Genomic DNA, 13,322 nt, shown 5'->3' on the forward strand with positions numbered 1-13,322 from the left:
ATCTTGTAAATTTGATATCTTATCAGAAAGGACGGGGAAGTAATTAACTACGTAATCCTCCATGAGAGAAATACAGTGAGAAAAAATATGGTCATTTTGTGTTCAAATTGTAAGACCTTACCTTCCGATTTAAAGTTTTTCAGCTGTAATTTATTATTACAAAGTATGAATAGACTGATTGATTTATTATTTATTCAAATAATGACTAAGTCGTCTTTTCTTGAATAAGGAAGGACAGTAAACAATTTATCTTGGCCTGAAATGACAATCAATCAGCTGCAACAATGACTGAGCAAGGCCGGAATATGTAGCATTGCCAAAAATGGCCACATTACGTGTATTGCAATTAAAATGCCACGGTACACTGGCTGAGACTTAAAGAGTTGTCATTCATCTTTTAGAAAACAATATATGCCTCGCAAAATGGACTTGTTTTGCTTGAAAAATAAAAATCTTAACGCCTCAGTGGAATAAACACCATATTACAAATAATAACTACTTAGGTACACGTATCTGTTACGTCTGAGGCGTGTGGTTACCGCCCTAGGATAGAATCAACCTATAATGCGAAGTAAATGTGTATGTAAGAGGTGAGTAAAGAATATAAATAAAGCCTCGACAACTGATAAGTACCTACCCAACAGAATCTTACCAAAGAAGACTGCCCGCAAATGAAAACAGGATCACGCAACGACAAGAAATAATCTATTCTTCTTTGTGTTTGTTATTGCTAAAAGTGGTGTCAGATTTTATTCAAGTCGCCTAGTTAAATTTGACTTTAACGATTACCTACCGACATCTGGTGACAATATACCTATTTGTAAGAAAATTACCTATTAATCTGCTGCATTTTCAGGCATCCTAAGATTTCAAGTTAATCGGTTAAAAAAAATCATATTTTAATTTGACCTGAATTTCATTTGAGTTACTTTTTATTTTCGTAAAGATTAAGATGATGGTTAATATAAACAAAATGGCCTTCTTCTACATATGTATCTACGTGAGATTCAAAATTGGGAAATACAGTCCACATCGGCTACAAAAATAAATTGGATAAAATCTATGATTTTATCCAACCAATTACTACAACGAACCTATAATGATACAAAAACTACAATTTATGCGAATGTTTAAACCAATTAATTACTTCGTGATACTAGTTACCATAGATGAACAGACATGTCACACGTTTTGAACGGGCGCCGTGGGCAGACCGACTATCTATGGTCACGTACAACATACCTTGTATTTATTAATATGTTTAATATTAAATTATCCATTTATTTATGTATAGTGTATAGGTTTGAGATGTTTAGAGAATATAATCGTAAAGAACAATCTTAGATTATTAACAGTATTCTAAATTCTGTGGGAATAATATCGCATCTATCTATCAATAACTCCTTGAATTCCTTTGTCTTTGGAATTATCTCGGCATATCAGTGAAGTGTGGGATATTGATACCACTATAGTATCGCGACGATACTAACAAGATAATGATTGTATGTGTATGTCAATTATTGTTGAATTTAATACGTTGTTTAATAATATATATGTAATAGTAGGTAGGTATACAATCATTTTGGTTTTCAAATATGGATTCTTAATAACTATAATTTGGCTTATGTGATGTTTTTATACTAAGTAATATAAAGAGATTTTAAACAACTTATTTATGCCATAAATCAATATAACGACAAAACATTGAACTCAAAACCTACTGGACTAATTTGGCGCATTTATTGACTATATAAATCTTCAGGAGGTGCTTATTGATGTCCAATGTTAATGTAATCTCTTATTACTAAGCAACGACAAAGATCCTACTACCACCTGTCGATAAGAGAACAATCACAACATCAGAAAAAATTGTCGATTTATAACGTTGGTGCGTAGCAGTCGGTAGTACTCCATTCGCTCGTACCTTACTTACTTTATTGTTTTGAAATTTTTTTTTTCGATTTACTTGTAACTATTTTAAAACTTGTTTTAGTAAGCACTGTATCTAAACATTACAAACAAATACAAAACTGAACGATTGCCGACCAGACGACACTAAAATTAAAATAGTTAGCTGCCGGCCTATAACCATTAAGTTATATAGGTAGATCGTCAAGATCGAACATAGGTACGTATCAGTTTTATAAAATAAGGGTCACTTTGTTATCGCGGCCTAATCTTAAAAGCATTAAATTAGCATGCTACTTATAGATTCAGAGTATTTGCCGGTAAGTATGTACCTACTATAAACATATAGTAGCTTGTTGTGCCAGTAATTTGAAGCTTTATGAGAAATACTACACGATTATAATGTTGACGTGAAAGGTGTCTGTGAATGTCAAATTTCTGTATAATTTATGCTTTGACTTTGTTAGGTAATGGATTTTCCGATTTGTTTTTCCTACGAAAGTTCTCATAAAGTGTGGTTGAAGTAGGGTTTAGTTAGGTATTGGATTTTAGTACTCATAGAAGTAAGAGCCACAATATTTAAATTATATCTTTACCTAACAAAACAATTGCGTTCAAAGTTCGTTGCGTTGCATTCAAGCTCGTTCGTTTCACTTTTCATCGTTTAAATAATTTGCTTAACGTAATTTCGTCGGCTACGGCGTAGCTCCTCGTAGCAATCGTTAATGACTACTTTCCAACAAGTAAATCAGATACTTTACTTTTCTAATATACTTTATTCAAAACAAGTAATTTGCGTAATTAATAAAACTGATTAATTACATTTGCATTTAATTATCGTGTCTGATAGGTACTTTTGCATTTTGTTTTTTACACAGTCAAATAGCCAATTCAAACATTATTGCGATAAATAAGTAGGTACCTATTAAATACTATCATTACTGGAAGTATTGTCTAATCCTGTGCTATGTTCTTTTTTAAGTGCGACTACTTACAACAAGATTCTATTTTTATACCTATATGTTTTTTTAGCTAAAATAGGTATAAAAGCTCGCTATAAATTGCTTGTTATAATTAAAAATTTTTTAGTTTGCATGTATTATATTTTTCTAAAAAATTCCATGCCCTGCCTCATTGTTCAGTGGCGCTCCGTTGCCACGACGCATGTTCGATTGTTGTGTTTGACCATGGAATTAGTAGGTAGCTAGGTTTTGACAAAACTTCATACAATTTCTGCGTATTGCTGCATTGAACCGACGACGCATGGACGGAGAACGTTGAGCGCAATTAACAAGAAACTTTTTGTTAAATATAGAATATTCTGTTTCATCTTTAATGAAGTACTTAGGTACCTATATGCAATTTGTTTTGTTGTTACAATTTTATGACTATATGTTGACAACATTTTTATTCTGGATGGTGGTAAGTATAAGCTATTTTTTATTAATTATTACTAACATTCACAATTATTAAATAGCTCAAAATTTTCGAAACGAGAAAAAATTTACTAAAATTTAAGTGCGACATCTATATATGTATATGAAAGGTAACTATTCCAAAAAGCATGCTTCTGTCGGCGATACTACTGCCATCTATGTTTGAGTAGCTGCTATAAAATAAAACGCCATCTATTGACGAATAGTTAAATCAACACCCTCTATCTTCAGAGTTGAACAATAATGGTTCCTTTTCTCACCGTTCAATCGTAGGCGGCGCTGTCGTCGCATGCGAATAGATAAGCTATCCCAATCATCATCCATGTTTGGTTTGCCTTCTTTCTCGGCTGGAAAAGAAAAAGATAATTAAAATAAAGCCCAATAAGACTTTTTATCTCATGTAGCTTGATTTGAACAGCTGCAGCGAATGGTAGGTGACATGGTCAACCGCCACAAAGGGATAAACTTCCCTTCCAAACTAGTGTTACACCTGGGTTATCTCACTGCCATGCCGGTACATAATAATATTATTACACATATACACAACACGTAGAACTGCTGGCTGTTGAGGTAGAAAGTCTCTAAAAATTGCGGCCATAACCAGATAAGTGGTCTGATTATATCGTCAAAGTCGCAAGATGACATTACTAAAGTCTTTGTGGAAATCTTTAGGAGAAGCCAATGTCCAGCTGAGGACTTGTGACTAAGATAATGATGAGCCTGTCTATGAAAATGGTCAGACGAACCTTCTTCTGTGCGTGTCCTTGAGTGCAGATGCGTGGCGACCCGCACGCCACCCGCCATCAGGTCCGTACTGCGTTCAACGTCCACGCGCTTGCGCCGCTCTGTGCCGCCAGTTTCGTCTACTATGCTCTTGTCACTGGCCAGAGATTTTGCCTGTTTCAGAAGAAGAATATTACGCTGAATAACATAGATAAGATAGTTACTTATGTGAGTTAGTGTTACCTATTGGCTGCCAAGGCTATTTGTCCCTTTAATCTCCGCAGTACGCGTCCATATTGATCCTATTCTACGGCAAACCCATACGCCAATAAATGTCTAACTAGCCTATCTGTCGGATAAGCAGAAGATAATCTGACATACTGACCTCGTCCTTGGAAAGTTCGTCGTCGTACAGACGTTCCTGCTCCTTGGTGTGCTTTGTTTCAGTCACGATTGTGCCATCTGGTCGCAACGCTCTCAGCTCCTCCTAAGGAACAAAAATCCATTTAGTCATGACAGACCATATCAGAAATAGATATATGATATACTGATTATGCTTCGTCAAAACCTCATTATTATGTTTACTTATTTCACAATATATAACATACACGTATAATATTATACTCGTACGTAGGTACATGGAATTTTTTTGTAACTTAATTAATAAACTTAATTAAGTTTATTACAAAACTTAACTGTCAAAATTATTGAATTTTTGTATGTATAGTTTTGTTCTATTTTTATACAGTAGTCCCAAAATATCAATCACTATGAGAACGACTCGCTTATAATATTCTGAAATAATAGATACGGAGAATATTGCAGATGCAATTTCAGAACATTAAAATTTTTAAAATATGGAACTATCTACGAAAAATTTTATTGACTATTTGGATGATCGTACCGTGTCGTCAGTATCGATGGTGGTGTGGTAGGCGACGGTGTCCCGCACGAGCTGGGGGCCTCGGGAGACCAGAGCCAGCTGCTGCTCAGTCTGCTGCTTCAGAGCATCGCGGATGTCCTCCTCGGGGGTCTCATTCACCGCTGATATGAGAGCCTGGGACAAACACAAATTTATTTAACAAAAAAATGCACATTTTATTTTTAAATAAACTTAATGCAATTTAATTGCAATATAAACCAAAGTTCATATTAAAATTTCGCATAAGAATTATTCGTGAAAATAGCATCATTTTACACAATTTAGGGAGATTGTCAGTAAAACTTACGTCTTTATTCTGTATACATACGAATAATAAAAACTTTGAATGACATTTAATGTCACTCAAAAAATGTCGGAAAGTAGTTTTTACAAAAGAGCTGCCTCTTACTGGGCTAATGTACCGGCAACGATAGACGGAGTACTTGGTGGTTTTGGCCACATTTCGGACATTGACATCGAAGGTTCAAAAGCATTTTTACAGAATATTTTTACTTCTAAAAATCCACCTGGTCGTCAGCACGCTCTCGACTGTGGTGCTGGTATAGGAAGAATCAGTAAAAATCTTTTAATTCCTATATTCGATAAAGTAGATCTAGTAGAACAAGACGAGAAGTTCATTGACACAGCCAAAATGTTGATCGGCGAAAATAATAGTCATCTCGGAACAATGTATAAAATTGGACTTCAAGATTTCAAGCCACAGAAATTGTACGACGTGATTTGGTGTCAGTGGGTTCTAGGGCACTTGAATGATTTTGATTTGATCAACTTTTTCGAAAGATGCAGTGATGCTTTAACCCGAGATGGCGTCATAATTGTTAAAGAAAACATAACGACCACAGACGAAGTGGACTACGATGAAAATGATTCCTCTATTACGAGGCCATACGAATTGATAAAGCAAATAATTGAAGAAGCTAGTCTAAAGATCCTAAAAACTGACATTCAGCTCGGTTTTCCAGATGATATTTATCCAGTTCATATGTTTGCTTTAGCTCCAATGGAACCTAGTAATATTGAAATTGTATAAAGCTGAATCTAAATCGTAAATTATATGATTCAAATTTTCTGCGTGTCTGTTTTGTCCAAATGTTTCCTTAGTGTTATTTCAGTTAGTTACTTGTAATCGTAATATACCAACTAGAACCATTCTGCGTGTTCTCGGGCGAAAATAATGCAGGTCATTTCATATAGAATGAATGTTTATCTTTGATGGAGTGGCGAATCGTGTGCGCAATTCGTGATAGTGTCATTTAATAAAGCAGATCCTGCGCTAAGCCGTGAACAGCATTTGCGGGTGAATTCACCGTTGTTGGCGGAACGTTATGAAATTATTACATGAGTGAACCCATCCATAACCACATGTATTGTTAGGTCAGTCTTTTCTTTCACTTCGGTTGCTCCTAAGACATATTGATAAAAAAAAATCTATAAGAACATTTACAAATATTTATGTCGTGCTCTGCGGCGGAGCCACCATTTTAAAAACATGTCAATTCTACCTTAGTACCTATATGCGTTCGTCAGACGTACATAATGTAAGTGTAAGTGGCACTAGTTTTCTATTATTATCATAGCAGAAAGTTATCGCGTCTTTGCTCCGTCGATAATGTAGTTAATATAGGTATTTAGTCAAAAATGTATTAAAAGGGTTTATTAGATATAGGGATATGTGAAATAGTAACCTTTGTTCTGTTTCTCTATTCTTGCCAATCAATTTAAAGCCAGCTTTCAATTAAATTTATCTTCAGTAATAATGGCATATCGCTGACAATTATTCGTCGATCTGATGTTCAATCAAAGAACAGTTAGCGATTGATATCGCACGGGGCTCTGTTATTAGGGCCGTCTCAGTTGTGGTATCGACGCCCGGCAATTTCTATACAGTTACATTCGCAAATTGAGAGTTTTCATTTGCCCTAGAATTTACATTGTCTGACTCTGAATTTTGCTTCCATAGATATTTCAACGAGTTACTAAGTTCTCTTTTGATGTGGTACCTATTGCTGTTGTTGATAAATTGTTTAACGTTAGGAATTTAGGACATTTAATTCCAGCTTTCATGAATCTAGTCTTTAAATATTTTTGAAATTAAAAAAAAAATACTTTCAAATATCACCGAAAGACTACGTAAGTACAGAGTTTCGATATATGCTGTTCCTAGGAGCATAGATGAGTTGATTACTGGTAGTACTGCAAAAATGAAATAGGTACCTATTTAATTTATTAAACAACGCCAAATACACAGGCACTTGTTACAGCTTCAAAGAACTTTATTACGTTTGACCTCAAACTAAACGGAAAAGGCGGACGCAAACTGAATTTTAAATGTCATGGATTCGAACTATTGCATCGTGTTCGCATACAATATTCGAATTGACCAAGTAGGTACGTGTACCTATTGCTCCGTAATGCTATATCGACGTGAATTGTTTTTAAAATGTTTACCATTTCATTTCGCTATATCGCTACGTTATACCGGCTACACATTATCGCGATGCAGTTTGCTAAAATTTGCACATTCTGTATACATTGTTGGTTTTTCATTGCGGTAAATAAAAGCTCTCATACAAACTACGCAATGTTCATGCATTCGCGTAGGCAAATGTCCGAGTTGATAGTGTATAGCCGATATATTATAATTGTGAACTTTACTTTGTCGCCAAGTCACCGAATATGCTACATTCTTGTCAAAACTCTTTCAATTTATTTTGGTAGCATGGTATCATGAAATTACTCAAGAATTACAGTAATCTTTGTCTCAAAGATAATATTCACAGAAATAGAATTAAGTAGTTGCTTGATTTGCATTTCGCATGAATGCCACATTAAGTATATTTAATTCTATTACACTGATTTAAGTAGTCGGTCGAGAATTTGAGATACAAGGTGGGCTAACGATTTTAAGTTGAATAACCTCACGAACAGGAATTTTGATTACCATACTACACCAGATCCTACATCGCATATATTTTTATTACGGGTTGATATATCACAGAAATTATGAAATATATTAATGATATCTATACTAATCTCTCCTCTCTAATATTATAAAGAGGAAGTATTTTAAATAAATTTGTGTGTTATTTACGGAACTACTGAACTCATTTCCAAAATTATTTCACCTTTAAGAAGTTACAATTCCTGAGACATATAGAGTGCCTACTTTTTATCTCGGTAATCCCACGGCGGTGGAGCCCCGCGATGCAGCTAGTTAATAAGTTACAAACATTATACAAAAAGATCAACCCCAAACTTAGAACGTTCATATTTTTTTTCTAATCCTAGTATCAATAAATGAAATGACCATATAACTTTTCTTTATCTATTGCAATGTCTGAGCACACGGAGCCCAGTGCAATAAATAATTGCATGTGGGTCATAACATAACACATGCGCGTGCCACACTATATATTTGCTGTCAGCTAGAAAGCACATGTTTTGTGCGGGGTCGCCACGGCAAATTTTATAGCAGAAACGTACTTCTAGTTCCAATGGTTTCCAACATAGAAAGTTTCGCAATTAAGTGGCAAACGGCCCGTTTTTGCAAAATATTGCAATTTCACTTAAACCAATGAAAGTTAGATATTTCGTTGGCAAAATACTCTACCTACTTGACCAAAGTTTAGCATCTTGTGCAAGGATGCATCAGTTTTTGTCCTTATATTCTTTCTTTTTTTTTTCAGGCAAACAATATACCAGATATAAAGTATATTTTTTTATAAGTACTTTAAACTTCTTACTTCCCTCGAAGACTATTTTCCGCTGTTAGGCGTCTTGTCTGGGCCCTATCTGCGTGCGGAGTCTTGAGCCGCTGATTATTCTAGCCAGTTCGCAATAGTTTTTTTATGTGGAATTTATTAGAAAATTACAGATGATTAATATGTCAATGTTAATATGTCAATATGTGGTAAAAATACAACTTTCACTTTAATCTCATAACTCTGATATAAAGCATTCAAAAGTGAGTGTAACTATCAACAATTATAACGGTCATCACGAGATTGCGTTGGAAGTAAAAATGAGCCGAGTTCACTTGTTGAACTACATTTTGGCGTAAAATGAATAATATGTAAAGTCATGGCATAAGTGTGCCGAAAGGCCGAGATCTTATCACTTTTCTGTGAATTTTTTGGTTAAACTATTTAATATTAACTTGATAATGCAAAGGTAAGTTTATATATAACTAGTTATGTTAAGTATTCATTATTATTGTGAAGGAAGTTAATTAAAGAAGGAAAAGCAAGAATAGGATAGGTCGTTTTAGAAAATCTGCCTCGTATCCACGGCATAATTTTAGTTCGATATCTTCCTAATACATTCAAGAAGATGGTTAATATACTAATATTGCTTCCGGGTGCGATGTCGGATATATGTTTATATTATTATAATTAGGTTAAATAAATCTTTTTTGTGTATATCCGACTAATAAATTCTATAGATTTGCTTTCTCCACGATTACAGTCCACACATTTTTTTCAGACAAAACTAAATATGTAAATAACTTAATAAATATATTTATGTTTGAACCCCAATAGGACATATCCAGTGCTAGAACTGGTGGTAAACATAAAATATTAAACTAGTTTCTACGTATAACTCTCCCATGATAAGTATATGAAACCTCGATTTTACGAGTTTAGTTTCCCTGATCAGCTATTCATAGCTCATGATAGTACCAAGTTATATTACTTGACAAGTAACTGTATAAAATCTATGATAGTATGCATGGGGCACGATTTTGATATTTTCTATAAAATACGAAGTTATGTCCAATTCTAATTGGAAATAAAACGTTTAATGAAAATAAACGGAATACCTAATAAGTTTTGAAGTTTTGAGATGTTTTTGGTGACCTATTGAATAAATGATATATATAAGAGGTTCATTCAGACAGAAGTAAGATCTTTACGGGTAGCTTTTCATACCACGTAAGTTCAATTCAAGATTAGCTATGAAATTTAAACTACTAGCATTTCGGAACGACCAGAAAAGTCATGCTAAATAAAAATCTGGAAAACAATTCTATTGTCGGCAAAATCCTTGCTTGTTAATGATAAAAAATAAATATTAAAAAATGTATTTAATGATAAAATAAAAAGTAGCGCTGCCGATATAAAACGAATATTGGTTGAACTATTCGGAAGTCGTAAACATCGCTAGTCGAAACATTTCTAAGATTAGTTCGCAATTCGCAATCTCATTTATAAAATAGGAGCAAAAAGTTGGCGCAATAAACTGACCAGTGGGGGACTACACGACTAACCACTTAGTGAGCCGGGATCACCTTCAGTTGGCTTCTCAACTGACTTACATTCAGATTTTTTTATTGACGTGATATTATTTGAAAATAGTAATCCTACCAAAATCATTCTGTAAAAAACCTGCTAAGTTTTGATGAAGCTGTTTGTTTATGTATAATTCTACTAATATTATAAATGCGATAATTTGTGAGGATGTAGTCTTTCACGCAAGATCTTCTGGACGGATTGTTATAAAATTTGGTACATGGGTAGAATATATCTTGGAATAAAACATAAGGTACTTTTATCTCTAAATTCCCTACGGTGCGAAGCCCCGGGGCGCAGTTAGTAATTAATAAATACTTTAGGTAAATCTACTGGAAGTATTGTAAAATCTGAAACCAAGTCTAAGGATTTTTACTAAGATTTGTTTATTATTATACTTAGATTTATGTGACCGGCCGTTGAATCATCATTCTTTGTGAATATTTATACACAGCATAAAATCTAACCCCACATAAAGTGTGATAATCGTAGGCGGATGATTATAGATAGATTGGATTCCTTAAGGAATTACATATATATGAAACCTACAAGATCTACATTTTTCCTCAGTATATCTACAATCTACATAGGTATTCGATTGGAAAAGACAATATCAGAAAAAATCAAAATTAGTTTTCTGGTGGCAAAATAAAAGTACTTTACAATTTGACAGAAAAATCAAACAAATTACTCAAATTCTCAGGTATTCAATCTAAAATGCGTTGGCTGCCATAAAGTATTATCGCGCTAAGATTTATTTGTTAGCAAAAAGCAATGGTGCCGTGCACAGGACGCATTATTTTATTAAGTGTTGTCACAGATACGGACCCTAGTGATGTGTCACGCCATTTGCTTCACGTTTACTCGACAGCAATTAAATGAAAAACTTGCAGCCATAAATAAGTCACCGCTCGAATAAGGATTCTGCTTAGATACGCCTCCTTACACTTTATTGAATTTAATTCCTCGATTACTAGTAGGGGTTACTGGCGCTGTTTAACGCTATCTTATATTAATGTAATCGCATATTTTATAGTAATTTAAGACAATAAATGTTCGCGATGATCGTCAATTCATTTCAGCAGTCATAACATTTAAGTATTTAATTAATAAATTTTATTAACTCAATAAAAAATCACTTCACATTTTAAAACTATTAGAGTGTTCCTATTTAAGTACTTGGAATTAAAGACAGAGGTTAGGTACTTGGTTATTTTATTATATCATAAATTAATTTGAAATACCCAATTAAAAATTTTAATTTCAAAAAGTCACACTTTTCATTTCAAAACTAAGATCGTAAGAGTTAAAAAAACTATCTACATGATCAACAAATCAATACAAATGGCTGGCGCTGGGGTAAATAATAATAATGGATAATGTTCATTAAACACTCTGTTTCATATTCTTACAAAATATTAGAATAGAATCAGATTCTCATTCGGCAACGGCATTAAGAAAATAGGACCTATTACAAATGAATACTGTCAGGTTTATCCAGCGATAAACCCACGCGCGTAGTCGTTTCATTCACATGCATTGCACACTTACACAAGCTACAATTTGATAAATATTCGAATATACATTTGCGTAAATTTCCTATCGCTCGGAAACTGTAGATTTGAATGAAAATTAGTTTACGTAGGCGACTGAGTGTACTCACTCAGTCTAAAATATGTTTACGTAGAAAAGAAAATAATGAAAATTGATGATAACAGAACGCACTTTCATCTAAATTGTCATTAACACTATACTGGCCATATAGAAAAAAGAAAACAATTTCGAATTAAGAATGCGCGTTTAGAAACTCAATAAACCCGACAGCTGTTATCTCCCGATCGTTGCTTTCCCGCGACATCTGCCTCAGATTGAACACGCGATACAGAACTTGGAAATAACTTCACAGTCATTCTACGGATGCAGACTTTTTGCTTTATTCTGCTTATCACAAACTCGATTGAGAGCTACACGATGCTCTAGCTTCAACACTCGACATAAGATTTGTAGAAATAACTTTAGTTATTTTACTTTTAGATAAACGTTTCCTTTCCTTTTATATTATTTTAGGAAGGTCTTTTCTTTCGTCAATGATACAGAGTAATCATTCTAATGATAGATAGATAGATAGATAGATAAGAAGTTTATTTGCATCAACTGAGACACGTACAAACAATTAAAAGTTGGAACATGTTAGAAACGATACACATCTATAAATAACAATTAGATTGTATCCGTGACGTAAATGTGTGGCGCAGTGATACAAATTGGCGACAAATCAGTGGTGGGAATTGCCCAAGGGTATTGTTATGACATGTTTCAATCAATATTTTATTAAAATTCTTATCAGGTTTAAAATAAACATTTTGACCCTTTAGTTACCTAAGGCAGCATTTACTAAACCTAAGCTAATTGAATAATAGAAAGCAGTCACAATCAACCGAAATAGAGTCTACTGCTTCTGCTTCTTATAATTAGCGTAGGTTTAGTAGTGGTTACAAGTCTCAGACTAAACATCACCACGTACAGACAGGTCGTCCCCACGACCCGAAAATAAAATGCAAATATTACAGAAACATTACATTACACATCAGTAAAATTTGCTGAATATGTTACTACCATCCGCACCGTAACCTCTAAGTCTTATTTTAAGAAAATTAAATCTGGGACCGCGATTTAAGTAAAGTATCATTGCGATTTAATTATCATATCATAAATAACATTTCATGTGGATGAACATCCATATAGTACATGTGGCCATTACAAGTACTATTAATATTTTCAAAAGTATTTAGGAAATCTAAACTAAACATTAATTCTACATGAGGTATACTTCTGTATTCTATTACTTTACGAGCGCACATCTTGCACCCGCGCCGGCCTTGAGAAAGCTGCCGCTAACCTTTCTGCACTATGCCGTGATATTTATTGCCGCAAAACTCAAGATAAATCTCCCGCACCTGATGTTTTGTGCATCCGTGTTAGTGCCTCATGGTCCATTTGCTGGATTTATACAGGCTGTTTAAA

At 33.9% G+C, this 13,322-nt stretch overlaps 2 protein-coding genes across 5 annotated transcripts in view; one reads left to right on the forward strand and one right to left on the reverse strand.

Annotated features, from left to right (window-relative positions):
- chas (chascon) overlaps nt 1-13,322 on the reverse strand; it is an 80,657-nt gene that overhangs the window by 6,425 nt on the left and 60,910 nt on the right. For all 4 annotated transcript variants that reach the window (XM_053753327.2, XM_053753326.2, XM_053753325.2 and 1 more), the window contains 4 exons: nt 4,972-5,124; nt 4,453-4,554; nt 4,091-4,241; nt 3,605-3,691 (listed from right to left, as the gene is read on the reverse strand). In XM_053753327.2, the coding sequence (XP_053609302.1) occupies nt 3,605-3,691; nt 4,091-4,241; nt 4,453-4,554; nt 4,972-5,124 (493 nt within the window). The remainder of the gene's footprint in view (nt 1-3,604; nt 3,692-4,090; nt 4,242-4,452; nt 4,555-4,971; nt 5,125-13,322) is intronic.
- Nucleotides 5,336-6,991, forward strand: LOC128674624 (N-terminal Xaa-Pro-Lys N-methyltransferase 1-like). The gene has a single exon (XM_053753328.2). The coding sequence runs from the start codon at nt 5,336-5,338 to the stop codon at nt 6,038-6,040; it is 705 nt and encodes a 234-aa protein (XP_053609303.1). The 3' UTR covers nt 6,041-6,991.

This window comes from Plodia interpunctella, chromosome 13 (genome assembly GCF_027563975.2).
Source record: "Plodia interpunctella isolate USDA-ARS_2022_Savannah chromosome 13, ilPloInte3.2, whole genome shotgun sequence".
Lineage (NCBI taxonomy): Eukaryota > Metazoa > Arthropoda > Insecta > Lepidoptera > Pyralidae > Plodia > Plodia interpunctella.